Genomic DNA, 22,670 nt, shown 5'->3' on the forward strand with positions numbered 1-22,670 from the left:
CAAGGTTTCACCATGTGGCCCAGGCTGGTCTTGAATTCCTGAGCTCAAGCGATGTGCCCGCCTTGGTCTCCTAAAGTGCTGGGATTACAGGAATGAGCCACTGCACCTCGCCTTGAATATATTTTAGTATGTTTTCTCTTTTCAAGTAAAAAACCAGGTGTCTTTCTGTTAAGTTGATCTGTTTTTAACACTATAGGAAAGAAATATCGGGACAGGACAATGAGGAACGTGAACTTTGTCAAACCCCCAGAGAAATAAACATTAACAGTATTCAGAAAGAGTTAGGAAGGGTTTCTTTTCCAGGAGTTTGTTAGAGTAGATGAGGAACATTGTGGGGATTTGTTTTTAAAATTCTTAACATTTTGCTTTTACATAGATAAACTTTCTTCACTAGAAAGAGTGATAAATATATTTGCAGACACTCTGTAAATCCAACTTGTAACTATAGTGGCTTGCTTTGGTTTTAAAGCAAATTGGCAAGAGAGTTTGCTCTATAAATCCTTCCTTTTAAAATTTGGAATCTGTGGTGAAATAATGCAAATATGGGATCAGGTGTGGTGGCTCACACCTGTAATCCCAGCACTTTGGGAGGCCGAGACGGGCAGATCATGAGGTCAGGAGTTCAAGAGCAGCCTGGCCAACATGGTGAAACCCTGTCTCTACTAAAAATACAAAAAATTAGCCAGGGGTGGTGGTAGGCACCTGTAATCTCAACTACTCGGGAGGCTGAGGCAGGAGAATCGCTTGAACCCAGGAGGTGGAGGTTGCAGTGAGCCAAGACCACACCACTGCACTCTAGCCTGGGCAACAGAGAGAGACTCCATCTCAAGACAAATAAAATAAAATTTGGAATCTATGGTGAAATAATACAAATATGGGGTCAGGCGTGGTGGCTCACACCTGTAATTCCAATACTTTGGGAGTCTGAGGCAGGAGGATCATTTGAACCTAGGAGTCTGAGACCAGCCTGGGAAACATAGTGAGACCCCGTCTCAAAAAAAAAAAAATCCAAATTTGGTGAAGACAACCCCTCTCAATATTAGCACATAACTGTCTCTAGTTTTAGGTTAAAATAGAACACAATTTAATTTATGCATGTATGCGCAAAATGATGATTGCCTTCTGAGAGATGAGACATCGGAGAGTGAGCCTTTAAGATCATTACCTTTCTCACATCACCGCTGCGCTGTCATGTTTAATGGTGTCTTATTACAGCAGCCACTCAGGTGTCTAATGTTAAACCTTCTTCTTGTCTGGCCTATGGAGGGTGGATCACACAATGATTCGGAATTGTCAGAAATGTTGGATTTTAACCTCTGCCCCAAGGATTACCGTGAATGGACCCCTGGACAAATTCCTTGACTGTCTTGGTCTTGTCCTTGTAAAAAGATCAAGTGAGATGCAGACCACTTCTAGCCCTAAACTCTGATTCTATGTGTTTGTCCCTTCCCTAGGTTTTCTAAGGTGATCAGGGACATAGACAAGTTTCTGGATGCTTATTTCAAAGAAAAGGCCAAAAGCTTTCAGGATGGGGAACAATATCTCTGTTCTTCCCTCTTTGGTCTTTTTATTCTCAGATTCTGATTTTAGATTCTGCATTTTGGCAACAAGTATTGTGGCTGGAGTTTTTCTTTCAGTGGACAGTTACGGAGTGCCAACATTGCAGTCATTGCTTGACACCAGGGTGAACAAAGCAGGGATTCTGCACTTGAGATGCTCTCAGGCAGGGACTCTGTACTTGAGGTGCTCTCAGGCTAACGATGAGGGTTTGTGTCATGGGGCTTTCTAACAGAAATGGCACTAGACAACAAGACAGATCGGTGTATTGTCAGAGAGGCTGCCTGGCTGGTAGCCTGCACAATGGGCCTAATAGGGTGGCATACAACCTTGGAGAATTTACCAGAATCTGGTGTCTGTTGCCAGCCTTCCAGGCTTGAGAAGCTGAGTCATGTTAGAAAGTAGGTTTACTTAGCACATGAAGAGTGGATCTGCCTTTTCATTCAGTAAACATTTTGGGAGCACCATGTGCCAGAACTCTTTCAGTTAAAAATAAATTCAGTTAAAAGGAAATTCAGGCTGGGTGCAGTGAATCACGCCTGTAATCCCAGCACTCTGGGAGACCAAAGTAGCCAGATCATTTGAGCCCAGGAGTTTGAGACCAGCCTGGGCAACTTGGTGAAACCCCATCTCTTCAAAAAATACACACCAGAAACAAACAAAAAACTAGCCAGATGTGATGGCACATGCCTGTAGTCCCAGCTACTCGGGAGGCTAAGATGGGACGATCACTTGAGCCTGGGGAAGTCAAGGCTGCAGTGAGCAGTGATTGCACCACTGCACTTCAGCTTGGATAATGGAGTGAGACCTTGTTAAAAAAAAAAAAAATGGCTGGGCACAGTGGCTCAGGCCCATAATCCCAGCACTTTGGAAGGCAGAAGCAGGAGGACTGCTGGAGGCCAGGAGTTAGAGAGCAACCTGGGCAACATAGAAAGACGCTGTCTCTACAAAAAAAATTTTAAATAAAATTCAACTCGAATTTGTGCGTGCCCCCACAAAAAAGAATTTTTTTTCCCTCATCATCCTGGAAAATCTGGGCATGGGTGGATTCAGGAGTTCAGAAGTTCAAAGATAAGACCGTCTCTCCGTATCCTGGCCCTGCCAACTTCTGCTTGGTTTGATTCTCAGATTCTCTCCTTAGAGTAGCAAGATGACTGCTGTCAACACAAGCCATTCTTATAGCTCATGATCTCAGAGTAAGATGGACCCTCCCTTTCTCAGCAGACTTCCATTAAATCTCATGGAGGGATACCAATTGGCTCTTCTGGGGTTGCATATTCATCCCTGAATCAATTACTGTGGCTGGATTGGTCAGACCTGGGTTAGAAGGAAGGATCAGCCCCTTAAACTATATTGAATGAGTTCCTTGCAGAAAGGAGGGGTTCTGCCTTCCAAAGAAGAGGGAAGGGATTCTAGGCAGGAAAACAAAATGATGACAGCTATTCACAGTCGTTCACTGTGCTTGGCACAGGGAATATACCAGTGACCAGGACAGAGAATGCCACTGTCTTTAAGGAGGTTACATTCTAACTGGGGAAGTACACAAAAATAAAAAAGCAGATGAAATAATTATAAATTATGTTGAAGCAAGGAACTGAAATAGAAAATAATGGTGGGAACATTTTTAAAATTAATATGGGCTAGAAAGACCTCTTTGAATGGGTAATTTAAACTGAGCCCTAGAGGCTAGAAAAAAGCCAGTATGTAAAGAGTGGGAAGAAATGGGCTCCAGGCAGTGGGAACAGGTGTGAGAAGAGACTGAAATGGGGAAGAGCTTGACACTTTAGGGAAGAGCAGGGAGGCCGGAATGTAGTGGAGTGGCTCAAAGTAGACTAGAGAGAGAAAAAAAGACCAGAGTATGGAACACCTTATAATGCAAAGCTTGAGGATTTTAAAAAATGGTTTGGAGTGTCACGATTGGAGGTGATCAAAAGTAAAAGTCAGAAGTTCCACCAGTTCAGAGATCATTGTAGAATCCAGAGAGATGATGATAGGCCTGGGTGGCCTGCCATGACATGGTGGGAGTGGTTGTTATAAAGTGAGTCCAGCCCCTGGTGCCTCTCTGTCTTTCATGTTCATTTGCCCTTCCACCATGTTATGATGCATCAAGAAAGCCTCACCAGATGCCAGAACCATGCACTTGGATGCTCCAGTCTCCAGAACTAAGAGAAATAAGTTCTTTATAAATGACTCAGTCTCAGGTATTCTATTACAGCAACATGAAATGAACAGACTTGGAAAAGAATTCATTCTGTGTGATCATTACTAATCTTTCCCAATAAGCAGACTCCTTGAGAAGCGAGTCATGTCAGAAAGCTGCCTGTGCCGGGTGCAGTGGCTCATGCCTGTAATCCCAGCACTCTGGGAGGCCAAGGTGGGTGGATCGCTTGAGCTCAGGAGTTTGAGACCATCCTGGGCAACATAGCAAAACCCTGTCTCTACAAAAAATACAAAAAATTAGCCAGGTGTGGTGGCCTCTGCCTGTAGTCCCAGCTACTCAAGAGGCTGAGGTGGGAGAATGGTGTGAGCTCAAGAGGCAGAAGTTGCAGTGAGTCAAGATCGCTCCATTGCACTCCAGCCTGGACAACAGAGCCAGACCCTGTCCCAAATAAAAAAGAACGAGAGAAAGCTGAGCATGAATATTTTGATGTATAGTGGTACAACATTCATAGCAAGTGGACCTAAAAGATAGGCTGTAACAATTGCAGTCTGTTGGCTTAGATCCCCTTCTTTCTGCAGTTTTTGAAAAGGCACACCCTCTATGATGCTCCTTCTGTACATTCACAGTGGGCTGAATCCCCCTCTTTCAATTGATGCGTTCTTTGGACTTTTGAAGACATTTCATGTAGCCAGGGACTACTTTTACTGATTTAAGGGCCATCCTGCCTCTTTAAGGTGGATTTACATAACTCCTACCTGATTGGTTTACAGGTTGAGTTAAAACTCTCTGAGAGTAGCTTTATTTCTCCTTGCAAGTTTTGGGGGATATTTCTTGAATTTCCATACAATATTACACACATCTATATCAAAGCAAGGTTGAAGGAGATTCCCTGATTCATATATGCATATGCTAGAATGAATCTCCTAGTTCCATTCCAGATAACATTCACAATGCAAAATATTTCTCTTCTAACTTTTCTTAGCATCTATGAGATTAAGTACATACAAGGAATACCCAGTAACGAGCAAAAGGGGTACTTGGGTTTACTATATATTTTGACAGACAACTTATTCCTTAACACCTCTAGTCCCTTCCCTTGGAAATAAACACATCAGTAAAACTCCACCACTTCTATTCCCCTCTACCAAACTGTCACCACCATGAAAATTAGCTGAAAGCACTCCTCAAGGATTGAGAGAGGGCCAGGCCACCTACGTTTTTAAAGTCTCTTGGTATTATAAGCGATTAAAAAAAAAAAAAAGAGGATGCCAAAAACAGGATTACAAGAATTGTGGTATATTTAAAAAATACCACAGTTACCAAATTAATGGACGCACCCACAAAACACGGCACACAGTTGTATTCTTCACAAGATAATTACAGCCCTTTATAAAAAGTAGCTTATAGCATACTTCAGTAGATAGTGAGCCTTGTAATGAGACACAAGTTGTAGATGAATATATTTTTCTTTTAATCCGGTCAGTGTTTCTTTGTGACTGTGTGAAGAACTTCATGTGGAGATAAAGTAAAGCATTCAAGTTTGAGACTCTTCTTGAATGTAAGCTTATGTCAAATGTTGCACTGGTGGATCCACCTCCCCCGCACCCCCCGCACCCCGCACCCACTCCATTCTGATTGTCGTGTGTTTAACTAGAAATTGATGGAAATCAGTGTTAGCAACCGAGGGCCTTAGAATATTGTCAGTCTCGGCATCCTCTCCCAGTATGATTAGGGGACAAAAGTCTGTATAGAGATTGTGTCCAGGAACCTCTGGCCACAAGCTCTATACAGATTGGCTCTGGGGTCTGAGGGGCGCCCTAACTAGATTAGAAACTGACATGTTCTACCCCAGGGCCTCCCCGAACGACAGCAGGCGAAAATCCTCGCGCCGGACACCGGCAACAGGGTCAGTATCTCGTCTCCTATCTCCACCGACGTGTCTCTGGCTTTTCCGCGCCCCGGGATGCGTCCAGAAGGTCCTGGAGAGCTGTGCGTCCCCTTGGCAACCATACAATGCGCAGGAAGGCGACGTGAGATGGGCTGAGTCCGGCCGGGGCTGGGCTGTGCGGGACTAGGGCGGGACTCGGGGGCGAGACCGGGGCGGGGCTCGGGGGCGAGACCGGGGCGGGGCTCGGGGCGGGGCTCGGGGCGGGGCTCGGGGCGGGGCTGGGAGCGAGCGGCCCTGTAGTATCGCGCAGAGAGCAAACTGCGCCTAGGCAACCAGCCGGGAGGGTGAGTGCGGCGCGCCGCAGAAGCTTCTGGCGCGAATGGAGAACCAAGAGTTTCTAGATTCGTCTGAGCCGTCCGAAGTGACCGATGGGCAGGTCTCAACAGAAATATCCACTTGCTCCGAAGTCTTCCAGAAGCCCATTATGCTCAGGATTCTCGACACTCACAGCGAGCTTGGAGAGTCGGAGGATCCCGAGAAACACGAGAATCCCGAGGAGCCAGAGGAGGTCAGGGAGCAAGACGAGTCCGAGGAATGTGATGAGCCCCACGAGTCCTATGAGCCCCACGCGCCCTATGCGCCCCATGAGTCCCGGGACTCCTATGCACCCTACGAACTCCATGAGCACCATGCAGCCCCCAAACTTCGCAAGGCCAGTGAGCCCCGACAGCTCCGCCAAGCCCGTGAGCCCCGCAAGCCCCGCAAGCCCCGCGAGGCCAAGGAAACCGAATTACTTCCCAGTGCCGCAGTAATGATCTCCCCATCTCTGATCACCAGAGCCCCGCCACGGCCTCAGCTGTCTTTCCTGGGAGGTAGGTGTTCCCCTTCCCTCATCCCCTCTCCTGCTCCTCCCTTTCCCTTATTCCCCACGCGCTGAGCAACCACGCCCCATCTAGAACCGGGGGTCCTAAGTTGGAGGTTTGCATGCAAGAGCTTGCCATATTGAAAGGAACTCGTGTCATTTACCTGTTGCTTCGCAGTCATCAGCCCTTGCGTTTCAAGGGACTCAGATGGGAAATTGACACCTAATAATGAGAGAAACTGAATCTCTTCTCTTCCACTGCCACCTAATGAGCTATTGTTACCTCCTTTTGAAGCCCTTTTTCATTCGCCTCTACAGTTAGTCATTGCATTCCTCTGGGTTACACTTTGAATGTTACCCTTGTTAGAGCACTTAAGATCTTGTATTTCACCATTCCTCTTTCTCCTTCACTAAATTTTCGTCAGTGTTTGGCATATGGTCACATGTGGAAACAAAGCATTCATTGAGCAAGTATTCAGAGTGTGCATCTACAAAGTGCTCACGATATGCTCAGTCCCCACCACCTTCACAAGGTAACAGGGCAGATGGGACTTGGGTATAAACATCCTTCGTCTGACCCCACCAGCTCATTTATGACCCCTCACTAATGACCCAATCCAAAGCAATTATTTGTCCTCATTGGACCGCCAATCTTTTGGGAAACCAATTTTTATCTCATGTTCTCACTGACTCCTCCTTACCCAGCCTGGATTCCATGATCTGCCATTGCAATTACTCTCTTACCTCTTCCAACATTCCATTGGCTCTCTGGTTATCCACGATACTTCTGACAAAACCCCAACTCTGATTGAACCCAGCCATCGATCTTCCTACACCTCAGCAGTTGACTCTTGCTGTGCAAAATTGCGCAGTCATACTGTCTGGTTTATTTCAATTTCATCTCAATTGGTCACTTGGCACTGCCTGGCAAGCTCACTTTATTCCCTTAGTAAGTTAGTTTTCCCAGTCTCTGAAGATGACTAACTGCCTTACTCTCCTCTAAAGTTCACACCTTTGACCCCCCACCCAGCTGAAGACTTTGCCTCATTCTTTATTGAGAAAATAGAAGTGATCAATCACGAAATCCCTTATTTTCTTACAATGGACCTATTGCTTTACCTGCATCTGTACCCATGAATTCTGCCTTTTCTCATATTTCAGGGAAGAATTGTGCCTTTTTTTTTTTTTAATGAAAAGCAAAATCCTTCACTTATGCTTTAGATAGCACTCTCATTTCCTGAAGAACTTTCTTCCTGCAGTTATCCTCTCTCTCCTACAGCATCAGTTTCTCCCTAATTAATCAGTTCCATGAGTATACTCATACTCTAGAATCTTCCATCTTGAAATAACTCTTGACCCCATGTCATTTTTCAAACTCTCCCCTTCCACCAGCATCACCACCATTTCTCTGTTGTTCTTCATTGCAGAACTTGTCAAAAGAGTTGTCTATACTCACTGACTCAATTTCTTCACCTCTCATTCGCAACACATTTGGTTAGGCTTCTTTTCTCTACTCTCCCAAAACTGCTCTGGTTTACTGCTTTTCTCTCTGCCACCACTACTATCGTCATGCATGGAGATTTCATATCCACTTGGATGATCCATTTGGCTTCTCAGTTCTTTGACCTCCTCACTTGGAAAGATCTTGTCCTTCACCCCATTGTAGGCACCCACTATCAAAGCCTTTTTTTTTTTGAGACGGAGTCTCGCTCTGTCACCCAGGCTGCAGTGCAGTGGCGCGATCTCGGCTCACTGCAAGCTCCACCTCCCGGGTTCACGCCGTTCTCCCGCCTCAGCCTCCGAGTAGCTGGGACTACAGGCGCCCGCCACCACGCCCGGCTAGTTTTTTGTATTTTTAGTAGAGACGGGGTTTCACCATGTTAGCCAGGATGGTCTCGATCTCCTGACCTCGTGATCCACCCGCCTCGGCCTCCCAAAGTGCTGGGATTACAGGCTTGAGCCACCGCGCCCGGCCTCAAAGCCATTGTTAACTGCTGTACCATTTCCAGACTATTTCAAGCACTCTGATCTCTAACCATGTCTTAGCTTTCCAGTTCACTCCTCCATGAACCCTCTATCAGATTTTCAGCTTAAGGGACTTCTAATACATTGATCCTACTAACTTTTCATTATATATCACTATCTTATGTCCTGCCGTCTCTCCTCACCTTATATTCCATGGACCAACAATGGAATCACTCCCTTGATTCTCTCTCCCTCTGTCATTCTTGCCTTGTTAAATCCAACTCTTGCTTGCACTTGGAATAACAGATAATGGCAAGAGAAAGGCAAACAACTATGCCAACTATGCTAACTGACCTTTAAATCCGTGGTCTTGAACTTCAAGTGGGCTCTCAGTGCTGCTTGCCAGTCATACTGTATTTCCCCAGTCAATTTATTTTCCAACTGTCCCAGAAATTATGGTGAGTGCTCTCATTCCTCAACCTTCTGCATCCTTTCCTCCTCGCTCTTAGCTGATGATTTCACTTTTTTTCTTCACTGAGAATAGAAGAAATTCTGAAAGATCTTCATATCTTTCCACCATGAAATCTACCAAAATGCCAGCATCTATATGTATGTACTCTACTTTTTTTCCTGTTAATAATGGATGAACTGTCCTTGCTCCTATTAAAGGCCATTCCATCAATCTATATGTTGGATTTCAATCCCATCTTTCAATTCATCTAACTTCTTTAAGCTTTTTGTTCCTAAAATTAGCCTCTCTCTCCTGCATCATTGTATTCCTCCTCTACTGGATCATTCCCATCAGCATACAAACATGTGCAATGCACTGGGTACGGTGGTTCACACCTGTAATCCCAGCACTTTGAGAGGCTGAGGTGGAAGGATCACTTGAGGCTGGAATTCAAAATCAGCCTGAGCAACATAGTGAAACCTCGTTTCTACAAAAAAAAAAAAAAAAAAAAATTATTAACCATGCATTGTGACACATAACTGTAGTCCCAGTTACTGGGAGACTGAGGCAGGAGTATCACAGATCACCTCAGTCTCAGCAGTTCGAGGATACAGTGAGATATGATCATGCCGCTGCACTCCAGCCTGGACAACAGAACAAGACCCTGTCTCAAGAACAAAAACAAAAACCAACTAACCAAACAACAACGACAACAGCAAAATGCACAATAACTCTTGTCTTTAAAAAAACCCCAAACCTTCCCTGAACCCCATGTGCCCATCCAGGTATCATGATTTCCTTGCTCTGCTTTAGAGGAAAAATTTTGCAACTGAATTACCTGCAAGTCGTTATCTACATGTCCTCTTTCCCCCTTTTTCCCCTTCTCTTGAGACCCACTTACATTTTCATCCCCTCCACTTAGCTGTGGTGGCTTTTGCTGAGGTCACAATGATCTCTGTCTTGTCAAATTCAATGGCTAATTCTTCATCTTCATTTTACTCATCTGACACATTAACCTCCTATTTTCTTAGAAGTCTTCTTTACTTGACTTCTGGGATGCCTCTACCTCTGTGGTCCTACCTCATTGATTGTTCTTTAGTCAGTTTCCTTTGCTGAATCCTCCTCTTCCCAGCCTTTAGGTTGAAGTGACCAATGGCTTAGTCCTCTCAGATTCATTCTTCTAGAACTTTCCTTATTCCTTGGGTGAGGTCATCAGTTCCATGGCCTTAACTATATTCTGGTAACTTCCCAAATTATCTCTAGCCTCAGTTTTTCCCCTAAACTCGAGTTTTATAACCAGTCGTTGACTTATCATCCCTGCTTGAATATCAGTTTGGCATGTAAAACATAATGTGGGCCAGGCATGGTGGCTCATGCCTGTAATCCCAGCACTTTGGGAGGCTGAGGCGGGTGGATCACCTGAGGTCAGGAGTTCGAGACCAGCCTCACCAACATGGTGAAACCCCATCTCTACTAAAAATACAAAAACAATAGCCAGGCATGGTGGCACATGCCTGTAATCCCAGCTACTTGGGAGGCTAAGGCAGGAGAATTGCTTGAACCCGGGAGGTAGAGGTTGCAGTGAGTCGAGATTGCACCATTGCAGTCTAGCCTGGGCAACGAGTGAAACTCCATCTCAAAAACAACAACAAACAACAACCAAAAAAACCATAATGTGCTCACCACTGAAGTCTTCCTGCGACACCCATATGTGCTCTTCCCTTGTTGTTTCCCATTTCAGCAAATGGCACCACCGTTCATTTATCCAGGTGCCCAAAAACCTTGGCATCATTCTTGATGCCTGTTTTTCTCTTACACTCAGACTTTAAACCATTAGCAAATTGTAACTTTGAGCTATATCCTGACTATGGCTGTTTCTTAACATTTAAAATGTCATCATCTTTGTAAGCCACTATCATCTCTTGCCTGGTCTAAGGGAGGAGACCACCCCTCATAGTGTCTTATGCCCAATTTCTGCCTCCACAGAAAGAAGTAAAAACTAAAAGGCAGAAATGAAATCCACAGACAGACAGCCCGGCGCCACACCCCGGGCCTGGCAGTTAAATATCGACCCCTGACCTAATCGGTTATGTTATCTATAGATTACAGACATTGTATGAAAAAGCACTATGAAAATCCCTGTCCTGTTCTGTTCCATTCTAATTACTGGTGCTTACAGTCCCCAGTCACGTACCCCCTGCTTGCTCAACCGATGACAACCCTCTCACGTGGACCCCGTTAGAGTTGTAAGCCCTTAAGAGGGGCAGGAATTGCTCACTCGGAGAGCTTGGCTTTTGAGACATGAGTCTTGCCAATGCTCCTGGCCGAAAGCTGTTCCTTCTTTAACTTGGTGTCTGACGGGTTTTGTCTGCGGCTAGTCCTGCTACAGGTCCACTGCAGTAGCCTCCAGCTGGGTTCTTGTCTTGCCCCATCCCTGGTTCATTGTACCTACAGTGGTCACAGAAGTCCCTTAGAACATAAATTATATGCAGTTCTCTTGCTCTCCAGAATGGGTTCTCACCTCAGGTAGTATGTCCTCTGAGGCAGGGATCCCCAACTTTTTTGGCACCAGGGATGGGTTTTGTAGAAGGCAATTTTTTCACTGGGTCGGGGTAACTGTTCCACTTCAGATCAATCTATCAGGTGTTAGATTCTCATAAGGACCACGCAAGCTAGATCCCTTACATTCGCATGCGCAGTTCACCATAGGGTTTGTGTTTCTATGAGAATGTAATGCCACCACTGATCTGACAGGAGGCGGAGTTCAGGCTGTAACGCCTGCTCGCCTACCACTCACCTCCTGCTATGCAGCCTGGCTCCTAACAGGCCACAGACCAAACCAGTCCACAGCCCGGGGGTTGGAAACCCCTGCTCTAAAGTCTTTAGCAGGCCTCCAAGGCCCCACTTGATCTGAGCCTGTCACTAACCTCACCTTGAACTTGACCTGATATGTCCATGACATCATGTTCTACTACTCCCCTGTCAGTTTTTGCTCTGCAGGCACATGGGCATCCTTGCTCTGAGCTCAGGATCATTTCACTTGCTTTTTCCTCTGCCAGGGCACTCTTCTTTCAAATACTTGTCATCTCCTTTTCATGGAGTACCAAAAAGAGCATTATTTGGCTTGCTCTTTTTCTTTGAGACACTTATCTGACTGTATATCTATTTGTTTACTTGTTTACTTTAAGCTCTTATGGAGGCAGGACCTTTGTCTTTCATCCTCAGTGCCTCAAGCTTGCCTGGAACAAGTCAGGAATTAATTGTTGTTGAATGAAAGATCTCTTCATTTGACCTCTGTGTTACCAAATCCAGTGGTTTCTTCTCTATCCTTAGCATTGTCAAAGAAAGTCAAAGAGTTAATACCCATAAAGGTCTTAGAACAGATGTGGTACATTTTAAGTGCTCAGTAGATGTTAGCTAGTAGTAGTAGTAGTAGTGTTGTAGTGTTATTATTATTATTGTTACTATTTTGAGATGGAGTCTTGCTGTGTTGCGCAGGCTGGAGTGCAGTGGTGCAATCTTGGCTCACTGCAACGTCCGCCTCCTGGGTTCAAGTGATTCTCCTGTCTCAGCCTCCAGTGTAGCTGGGATTACAGGTGTGCGCCACCATGCCTGGCTGATTTTTGTATTTTTAGTAGAGACAGGTTTCACCATGTTGGCCAGGCTGGTCTTGAACTCCTGACCTTAGGTGATCCGCTCACCTCAGCCTCACAAAATGTTAGGATTACAGGCATGAGCCACCACGCCCCGCCAATGTGTTAGTATTATTATCTCATTAAACCTCTTGGCAGCATCTAACACAACTGGCTACTCCCTTCTTGTGGCCTCTGTGACACCATAGTCTCCTAGTTTAGCATCCACCTGACTGGTTGCTCCTTCTCAGGCTCCTTTGCTGAACCCTCTCTGAATTCTCGAATTCTAACAGGCTCTATCCTGACCCCTTTAAAAAATATTTACACTTTTACCCCTAGGTGGTCATAACACGCAAGAGTTTAGCATTTCTATGCTGCTGCCTTCTAAATTTTTATATTCTCTCTTCTCTGAGTCTGACACTTATATATTCAACTCCCTCCTGGACATCTCCATTTGAATATTGATATATTGCTTGATATATGCTTCTCAAATTGACTATACTTTCAAACGGAAGTCTTGATTTCCCTTCCAGCCTTGTTCTTCCTTCAGTTTCCCCCATCTGAGAAAATATCGTGAAGTTGCTCAAGCTAAAGAAAATCTACTCTTCTTCGATTTTTCTTGCCTCACCTTCAAGTACAATGCACCCAGTGAAAGTTCTGTGTTTTATCTCAAGAATATTTCCTGAATTTATTCATTTCTGCTGCTAACACACTCACTCCAGTTGTCTAGTTGTGGTCACTTCTTACCTGGATTTCTTTTTTTTTTTTTTTTTTTTTTGAGACGGAGTCTTGCTCTGTCGCCCAGGCTGGAGTGCAGTGGCACAATCTCGGCTCACTGCAAGCTGCGCCTCCTGGGTTCATGCCATTCTCCTGCCTCAGCCTCCCCAGCAGCTGGAACTACAGGCACATGCTGCTGCAACTGGCTAATTTTTTGTATTTTTGGTAGAGACGGGGTTTCACCATGTTAGCCAGGATGATCTCAATCTCCAGGCAGGCAGATCACCTGAGGTTGCAGTTCAAGACCAGCCTGGCCAACATAGTGAAACCTCAGCTCTACTAAAAATACAAAAATGAGCCATGCATGGTGGTGCAGGCCTGTAATCCCAGCTACTCTGGAGGCTGAGGCAGGAGAATCGCTTGAACCCGGGAGGTGGAGGTTGCAGTGAGCCAAGATCATGCCACTGCACTCCAGCCTGAGAAACAGAGCGAGACTCCATCTCAAAAAAACAAAACATAAGAAAAGACTACTTTAAAGCCTTCTACCTTCTCAATTTGTCTTCTAGATTTTCCTTGTCAATTCCAATAAGTCTTCACGTTAATTCCTATAGTAAAGCTCAACAAACACTAAGTATTTTATATAATATTTACAAAACGTAGTGTAAACTTTGGGCGACAATTAGCACATCCCTGTGCCTCTACTCACTCAATAAGATTTTTTTTCACCCAACATTTATTGAGTGACTACTAAGTCACTCTTCTGTGTCCTATGGAGTGCAAAGATGAGTAAGACATGGCATTTTGGTTGTGTGCCAAATTTTTTTTTTTTTTTTTGAGACGGAGTCTCGCTCTGCCGCCCAGGCTGGAGTGCAATGGCCGGATCTCAGCTCACTGCAAGCTCCGCCTCCCGGGTTCACGCCATTCTCCTGCCTCAGCCTCCCAAGTAGCTGGGACTACAGGCACCCGCCACCACGCCCGGCTAGTTTTTTGTATTTTTTAGTAGAGACGGGGTTTCACCGTGTTAGCCAGGATGGTCTCGATCTCCTGACCTCGTGATCCACCCGTCTCGGCCTCCCAAAGTGCTGGGATTACAGGCTTGAGCCACCGCGCCCGGCCGTGTGTGCCAAATTTTTAAAATTTATAGAATCAGTTCTATTATTCTGTCACCTAACAATAGTATCATCTAATCATCACTGTTATTGCTGAACTTTATTCAGCACATGCTATGTTCATGGTGTAGGTACTGAGCTGTAGATGAATAAGACATGGATTCCTTCCTTGAAGAACTATTTATGTGGTTGGGAGGCTGAACACATCCACAACAATAACATATCCATAGCATACACAGTAAAATGTACTGGAGTATCCTACAGGACAAGCACTTCATTTTTCTGAGTTAAGTGGCAACAATAACCTCTTTTTATTTTTTACTTATTTATTTTTTGGAGATGGAGTTTTGATCTTGTTGCCCAAGCTGGAGTGCAATGGTGCAATCTCAGCTCACTGCAACCTCTGCCTCCCAGGTTCAAGGGATTCTCCTGCCTCAGCCTCCCGAGTAGCCGGGATTACAGGCCTGTACCACCACACCTGGCAAATTTTTATATTTTTAGTAGAGACGGGGTTTCACCATGTTGGCCAGGCTGGTCTCAAACTCCTGACCTCAAGTGATCTGCCTGCCTCAGCCTCCCAAAGTGCTGATGTTACAGGTGTGAGCCACCGTGCCTGCCTTAAAGTAGTGTTTTCTAAAGCAGAGTCTGAATACATTTTAGAGAGAGTCTTGTGACCATGCTACTTCAGGAAGGCCCTGACTTATCTCCCTGAAGTAGGCACCCCCTCCTTCTGCCTTACCAGCCACATCACACTGATTTATTTCCTTCTCAGCGCTTACCACTATCTAAGTTAGTTACTTGCTTGTTGTCTGTCTTTCCACCTGAAAGGTAAGCTGCGTGACCTTGGACAGGGATTTAAGTTTCTTTATCCTTCTCTATTCCAAAGCTTAAAATGAATGGGTAAACTCAGCATAAAAGTCATTCATGGCCGGACGCGGTGGCTCATGCCTGTAATCCCAGCACTTTGGGAGGCCGAGGCGGGCGGATCACGAGCTCAGGAGATCGAGACCATCCTGGCGAACACGGTGAAACCCCGTCTCTACTAAAAATACAAAAAAATTAGTCGGGCGTGGTGGTGAGTGCCTGTAGTCCCAGCTACTTGGGAGGCTGAGGCAGGAGAATGGCGTGAACCCGGGAGGCGGAGCTTGCAGTGAGCCGAGATCGCGCCACTGCACTCCAGCCTGGGGGACAGAGCGAGACTCTGTCTCAAAAAAAAAAAAAAAAAGTCATTCATATGGCCATTCCTGAACACTCTCTAGATTCACTCAAGAGTTACTGAGCTCATATTAATAGTAGTTTATGTTCATTGAGTGTTTTAAATATTTAATATAATCTCATTTTATCCTTAAGACAACCCTTTGAAGTAAGTACTATTTGCGTCCGCATTTTACAGATGAGGAATGTGAGACTTGGTATTTTGTCTCCATGCATATAATGGAGGACCGGCATTCAAAGCCGTATCATGGGCCAGGCATGGTGGCTCACGCCTGTAATCCCAGCACTTTGGGAGGCTGAGGCAGTTGGGTCACCTGAGGTGGGGAGCTCAAGACCAGCCAGGGCAACCCATGCCAAAACCCCGCCTCTGCTAAAAATACAAAAATTAGCCGAGCGTGGTGGCGTGCGCCTCTAATCCCAGCTACTGGGGAGGCTGAGGCAGGAGAATCGCTTGAACCTGGTGGGCAGAGGTTGCAGTGAGCTGAGATCGCACCACTACACTCCAGCCTGGGCGACAGCGAGACTCTGTCTCAAAAAAAAAAAAACCAATAAAACAATATAATACCTCCTGATCAGTGGTGAATGAAAAAGAGAGAGAGAGCGAGAGAGAAAGAAAGAGAAAGCGAGAAAGAGAGAGAGAAAGAAAGAGAAAGAGAAAGAAGGAAGGAGGGAAGGAGGGAAGGAAGGAAAGAAGGAAGGGAGGGAGGGAGGGAGGGAGGGAGGAAAAGGGAAAGAGAAACAAAGAAAAGAAAGAAAGACAGACAAAAGCCATATCGGTTCATCCAAAGACTGTGAACTAGTGATGAGATAGGTCAGGCCCCTTAAATGGGAGAAAAGAAGCACGTTTGCTATTTTCTCTGGAAGAGCGGGCTGGGAAACATTTTGGGGACAGAGAGTGATACTGGAATTGTATTACAGGAAAATCAGCCAATGAGGATGGATTGGAGGTGTCAACTCCTCCCTACTGCCCCCAAAGAAATGTCAGTGTTTGAACACTGCTGTACCCAGGAGTCATGGCTCCAGTTGCACCCTGGGGATTTCAATGTATGTTGCATTTCAATGTATGTTTCAAATGTATGTTGCAGCATACATTCAGTAGAGAGGAAACTTGATTCTGTTGTGAAGAACACTGGACTAGGAGTTAGGAAACTTGGGATTGACTTTTGGTTATGTCATAGCTGTGTGTCTGTTTCCTTTCTAGTGAAATGAGGTGGCTAGACTGGCCAATCACTATGAACGAATGTTGAGAGTCTATGTTTTAATACAACTGCTTAATCTGATGTAACAAGATATTGCCAAAGTACAATTACTATATATTCTTGAATATAAGGACATTTAAATGCTTTTGCCAATTTGAATATGTAAACTTTAAAAAGTAGAGCTAAAATAGACAAATGTTTATAATTGTATTACAAAAATTTAAATTAAAAAATAAAAGTAACATATTAACATAAATGGTATAATTTAGAAATATTTATCCCTAATGTCATATTTCATGGAAAACAGTTTTATTAATTTTTTCACATGCGTATTTGACATCACTAGAGTCATGTTTTGAGTAATTTAACACACTTTTGAGGGCACATTATTTTTATTTCTAAGTTATTTGAGATAGAAAACATAAAATTTTTTTTATTATGGAAATTTCTTAACATACACAAAATAGAGAATATTATTATAAACCCCTATGTACCCATTACGTAGTTTCAATTATTAACACTGTTTTTGCATCTTGTTTAATCTAGGCACCCTCCAACCCTAAATTTTGGGCATCCTATAGGACAAATTTGTTTTAAAGAAACTGCCAGATACCATGTCATTTTACCCATAAATACCTCAGTATGCATCTCTAATTGCTAAGGATTTTTAAAAAGCCACATAATTATCATGTCATAATTACACCAAACAAAATTTACAATTATTCTTTCTTTTTTTTTCTATAGAGATGGAGTCTTCCTAGGTTGCCCAGGCTAGTCTTGAACTCCTGATCTCAAACAATCCTCCCACCTCAGCCTCCCAAAGCGCTAAGATTACAGGCATGAGCCATCATGCCCTGCCACAATTATTCTTTAATGCCCACTAAATACATGTTTCCCTAATTGTCTCAAAAATGTATTTTTACAGTTGATTTGTTCAAATTAGGACTTAAACAAGAGCCTCACATTGCATTTGGGAGTTTTGTCTTGAAGGAAACCAAAATACTAATGAATGTTAAGTAAAAGACAAAGAAAACAGAGAGGAATGCTCTGCCTCAGGCTCCATTTGCCTGGCGGCGGGGACATCAACCCTTCCTTAGAGAAGGCACCAGCAGGCAACAGAGAAATCTGGGAACAGATTTTACTATCTTCCCTCATTTTCCCGACTTTAAAAAGACCAAAACTGCTTTCTCCTTTCTCTGGTCACTGTATAGCGTGTATGGCTCTTTGTTAAAATAGATTTAAGCAAAGCCCCTAAGCCACTGCCTTGAGAGAGAAATACTTTTGAACTGAGACCTCTCCCGCCCGATGGGTACAGCTCATGTTCATAAACTTCTGCTTGTTTTTCTTTTGTAAATTAAACTTTTTTTTTTTTTTGGAGAGTGTCTCAACTAAGATCCCAAAAAGGGGAAGAAAATAACTTAGGTTTTCTCCCCTACAGTCTCTATGTCTCTGTTATTCTTCATCAATAGACCTTGTCCTCTCTCCCTTTTTGAAACACCATCTATTTGTTAGGAAAATTCGGTAAAATAGCCCATATTCTGAATTTGATGCTTCTTTGTGATGTTTTTAACTTGTTTCTCTAGCTCCCCTACTTCTTGCGAATCACAGTTACAGATTATGAGGCTCTCCTCAACTCAGAATAAATTATTTTTGGCAAGGCTCTTTGATAGGTGGTTCTGAACGTGCTTTTCCTCTAACATCACACTTTGAGTAAGGTGGATGCTTCTGGCTTTCCCACTTGTGGGGAATGTAAGATTGATGAGTGGGTTCAGGTGAGGTCAGCCCTGATCCCTCAACATTAGTTCTCATCCACCTTTCACCTAATGGTTTTAACAACCAGTTTTGTTCATTGCCTAGATACCATTATTTTATTAGATTCCATTATTTTATTAGGAGTAAGACACGGTCCCTTTGAACCTGTGTTTGATGCTGTCACTGGAAATTATCACAGGCCATCAGAACTCATTCATGTCATGTAAAAGTAGGAACTATAAAAAAAAAAATTCATCCTGTAGGTGTACTTTTACCTTTACAATACAATCACTATGTGGTTTATTGTGTGTGGTTTATTGTGTTTTGTGTTTATGTTTTGCTTTATTTTTTTTGAGATGGAGTCTCACACTGTCACCTAGGCTGGAGTGCAGTGGCGCCATCTCAGCTAACTACAAGCTCCGCCTCCCCAGTTCACACCATTCTCCTGCCTCAGCCTCCCGAGTAGCTGGGACTACAGGCGCCTGCCACCATGCCTGGCTCATTTTTTGTACTTTTAGTAGAGACGGGGTTTCACTGTGTTAGCCAATATGGTCTCAATCTGCTGACCTCATGATCCGCCTGCCTTGGCCTCCCAAAGTGCTGAGATTACAGGCGTGAGCCACTGCGCCCAGCCATGTTTTGCTTTTTAAGGTTTAGGGCTGGGCATGGTGGTTCACGCCTGTAATCCCAGCACTTTGAGAGGCAGAGGCTGGTGGTCACTTGGGGCCAGGAGTTCAAGACCAGCCTGGCCAACATGGCGAAACCCCTTCTATACTAAAAATACAAAGATTAGCCAGGTGTGGTGGTGTGCACCTGTAGTCCCAGCTACTTGGGAGGCTGAGGTATGAGAACCACTTGAACCTGGGGAGCCAATCGCACCACTGCACTCCAGTCTGGGTCACAGAGTGAGATTCTGTCTCGAAAAAAATAAATAAAATAATGTTTAAAGCTTTAGAGCAATACCCAGCATTTAGGATTATGAGATTATATGTGGGGAAAAGAAAGAGATCAGACTGTTACTGTGTCTATATGGAAAGAAGTAGACATAAGAGACTCCATTTTGTTCTGTTTTTGAGATGCTGTTAATCTGTGACCCTACCCCCAACCCTGTCCTTGCAGGAGACGTGTGCTGTGGTGACTCAAGGTTTAATGGATTTGGGGCTGTGCAGGGTGTGCTTTGTTAAACAAGTGCCTGAAGGCAGTATGCTTGTTAAAAGTCATCACCATTCTCTTAATCTCAAGTACCAAGGGACACATACACTGTGGAAAGTCGCAGGGACCTCTGCCTAGGAAAGCTAGGTATTGTCCAAGGTTTCTCCCCATGTGATAGTCTGAAATATGGCCTCGTGGGAAGGGAAAGACCTGATCGTTCCCCAGCCTGACACCCGTGAAGGGTGAAGGGTCTGTGCTGAGGAGGATTAGTAAAAGAGGAAAGAAGGCCTCTTGGCAGTTGAGATAGAGAAAGGCATCTGTCTCCTGCCCGTCCCTGGGTAATGGAACGTCTCGGTGTAAAACCCGATTGTGTGTTCCATTTACTGAGATAGGAGAAAACCGCCTTAGGGCTCGAGGTGGGACGTGCTAGCCCAATGCTGCTCTTTATGCACTAAAAAGGTTTATGGAGATGTTTGCATATGCACATCAAGGCACAGCACTTTTCCTTAAACTTATTCATGTTACAGAGATCTTTATTCATATGTCTTTCTGCCGACCTTCTCCCTACTATTATCCTATTGTCCTGCTACTTCCCCTTTTCTGAGATGGTAAAGATAATGATCAATAAATACCGAGGGAACTCAGAGACCGGTGCCGGCGTGGGTCCTCTGTATGCTGAGCGCCAGTCCCCTGGGCCCACTTTTTCTTTCTCTATACTTTGTCTCTGTGTCTCATTTCTTTTCTCAAGTCTCTCATTCCACATAACGAGAAACGCCCACAGGCATGGAGGGTAGGCCACCCCTTCAATTATATTCCCAAGAATGATTACTAAATCTGTTTTGAATTTCTTATTCCTTTCCCCCGCTTAACCTACTAATTTTGGTAGGGAGAACTCTGTATTTTTCCCATTCTAGCATATATTGAGTGTGTGTGTGTGCGTGTGAGAGAGAGAGAGAGAGAGAGAGAGGGATGGAGTCTCGCTCTGTCGCCCAGGCTGGAGTGCTATGGCCCTACCTAGGCTCACTGCAACCTCTGCTTCCTGGGCTTAAGTGATTCTCGTGCCTCAGCCTCCAGAGTAGCTGGGATTACAGGTGCCTGGCACCACGCCCAGCTAATAGTTGTATTTTTTGTAGAGATGGGGTTTCACCATGTTGGCCAGGCTGGTCTCGAATTCCTGAGCTCAAGTGATCCGCCCGCCTTGGCCTCCCAAAGTGCTGGGATTACAGGTGTGAGCCACCGTGCCCAGACCCAATACATTTTCCTTGCCCAGTTCTTTGTTGAGGAAAAAAAAGCAATTGAGAAAGTACCTCTTAAGATGGGTTCTTTTAAGAGCTTGCATATAAGGTAGACTTTACTGAAGAATAAATTTTGGGGGAAAATCATGCCTTATATTCAGTCATTTATAGTACTTCACTGGAAACTTTCTTTTTTTTTTTTTTTGAGATGAGTCTTGCTCTGTCGCCCAGGTTGGAGTGCAGTGGCACCATCTTGGCTCACTGCAGGCACCACTCCCGAGTTCATGCCATTCTCCTGCCTCAGCTACTCAGTAGCTGAGACTACAGGCGCCTGCCACCACGCCCAGCTAATTTTTTGTATTTTTCGTAGAGACAGGGTTTCACCGTGTTAACCAAGGTGGTCTCGATCTCCTGACCTCGTGATCCGCCCGCCTCGGCCTCCCAAAGTGCTGGGATTACAGGCGTCAGCCACCGCGCCCAGCTACTTTCTTATGTTTTTAACTTGTTTTCATGCAATACAAATCAGGAGTAAACTTCGAAGGGGGAAAAAACGTAAAAAAAAATCGGGTTCTATTTGGCTTTCCACCGTCATCTTGTAATTTATGTTGCTCCCTGTATAACACCGGTTAAGACCTCATCCGAAAGATTTTTTTAAAAGATTTCAACATGTGTCGCAGTTCCAGTTGCTGGGCGCTGCTAGGCCAAGCCCTGCTGCCCTCCAGCCGCTGCCAACCTGCGCCCCCTGGTGACCTGGACGCCGGTGGCCTGCGCTCTGGCTCCGCAGTCTGGTGCGCCACGAGGGTGGGAGGGAGACTGTGGAGCAGTTCCAGCGCGGCTTGTGGATCTGCACAACTACCCCATCCCCTACAACACTGACCAGCAGGCTCAGCAAGGGCAGCATTCTCAACAGGAAAGCCCATCGCCGGCCTACCTTCTGTGTCCCCGAGACGATTGTCTGCAAGGTGGTGGCCAGCACGCCCGGGTCCATCAAGCCCAACCTGTGCCACTGAGGAGGGCACTGTACATGCAGACCCGCCCAGTGCAGCCGTGTCAGTGTAAATCCTACATTCTGCTGCCGGGCTACAAATGTCTGTTGACATTTGCCTGTGATTGACTAATCTATGAGAAAGAAAACAAACACAAGAAAGCCCCTCCTCCACCCTCCTCCTGAAAGATTCCAATGTTAGGAACAGCTGGTGTCTTTCTTACCTTGGTAGAATGCTCAGATACGACTATTCTAGGCATTATTATATATGCTTCCCTTATTTTTCTTTCTCTTCTCCTGACACTATTTTTCTCTTTCCTTGAGTTTTTCTTCTAAAAACAGACATATCCTATTGTAGTCTGTTTATGTAAGCAACCTCGAATCCTTCTAGAAATGGAGGGTAGAAACACATAAACCAATGAAAATACATGTGAGTACGTTTACAAAGTAGGTTAAACATTTTAACAATTTTCGTGGCTAGGCGTGGTGACTCATGCCTAGCACTTTGGGAGGCCAAGGTAGCAGGATTGCTGGAGCCCAGGAGTTCAAGACCAGCCTGGGCACCATAGTGAGACCGTCTACAAAAAATAAAATTAGCCTGGCATGGTGGCACATACCTGTAGTCCCACCTACTTGGGAGACTGAGGCATGAGAATCGCTTGAACTGGGGAGGTGGAGGTTGCAGTGAGTGATGATTGCGCTACTGCACTCTAGCCTGGGTGACAGAGAGACCCTGTCTCAAAAAAAAAAAAAAAAGCAATTGGAACCCTTAATAGTAAACACTTCCTTA

At 44.9% G+C, this 22,670-nt stretch overlaps 1 protein-coding gene and 1 long non-coding RNA gene across 5 annotated transcripts in view; one reads left to right on the top strand and one right to left on the bottom strand.

Annotated features, from left to right (window-relative positions):
• The window catches only part of LOC116274173, an 89,123-nt gene extending 79,073 nt beyond the window's left edge, over positions 1-10,050 (bottom strand). For both annotated transcript variants that reach the window (XR_004182766.1, XR_004182765.1), the window contains exon 1: positions 9,965-10,050. This is a non-coding gene — a long non-coding RNA (uncharacterized LOC116274173). The remainder of the gene's footprint in view (positions 1-9,964) is intronic.
• The window catches only part of THEGL (theg spermatid protein like), an 83,145-nt gene continuing 66,360 nt past the window's right edge, over positions 5,886-22,670 (top strand). For all 3 annotated transcript variants that reach the window (XM_003898858.2, XM_009207042.1, XM_009207041.1), the window contains exon 1: positions 5,886-6,478. In XM_003898858.2, the coding sequence (XP_003898907.1) occupies positions 5,986-6,478 (493 nt within the window). In that variant the 5' untranslated portion in view covers positions 5,886-5,985. The remainder of the gene's footprint in view (positions 6,479-22,670) is intronic.

The sequence above is a fragment of the Papio anubis genome, chromosome 3 (assembly GCF_008728515.1).
Source record: "Papio anubis isolate 15944 chromosome 3, Panubis1.0, whole genome shotgun sequence".
In the NCBI taxonomy this organism is placed as follows: domain Eukaryota; kingdom Metazoa; phylum Chordata; class Mammalia; order Primates; family Cercopithecidae; genus Papio; species Papio anubis.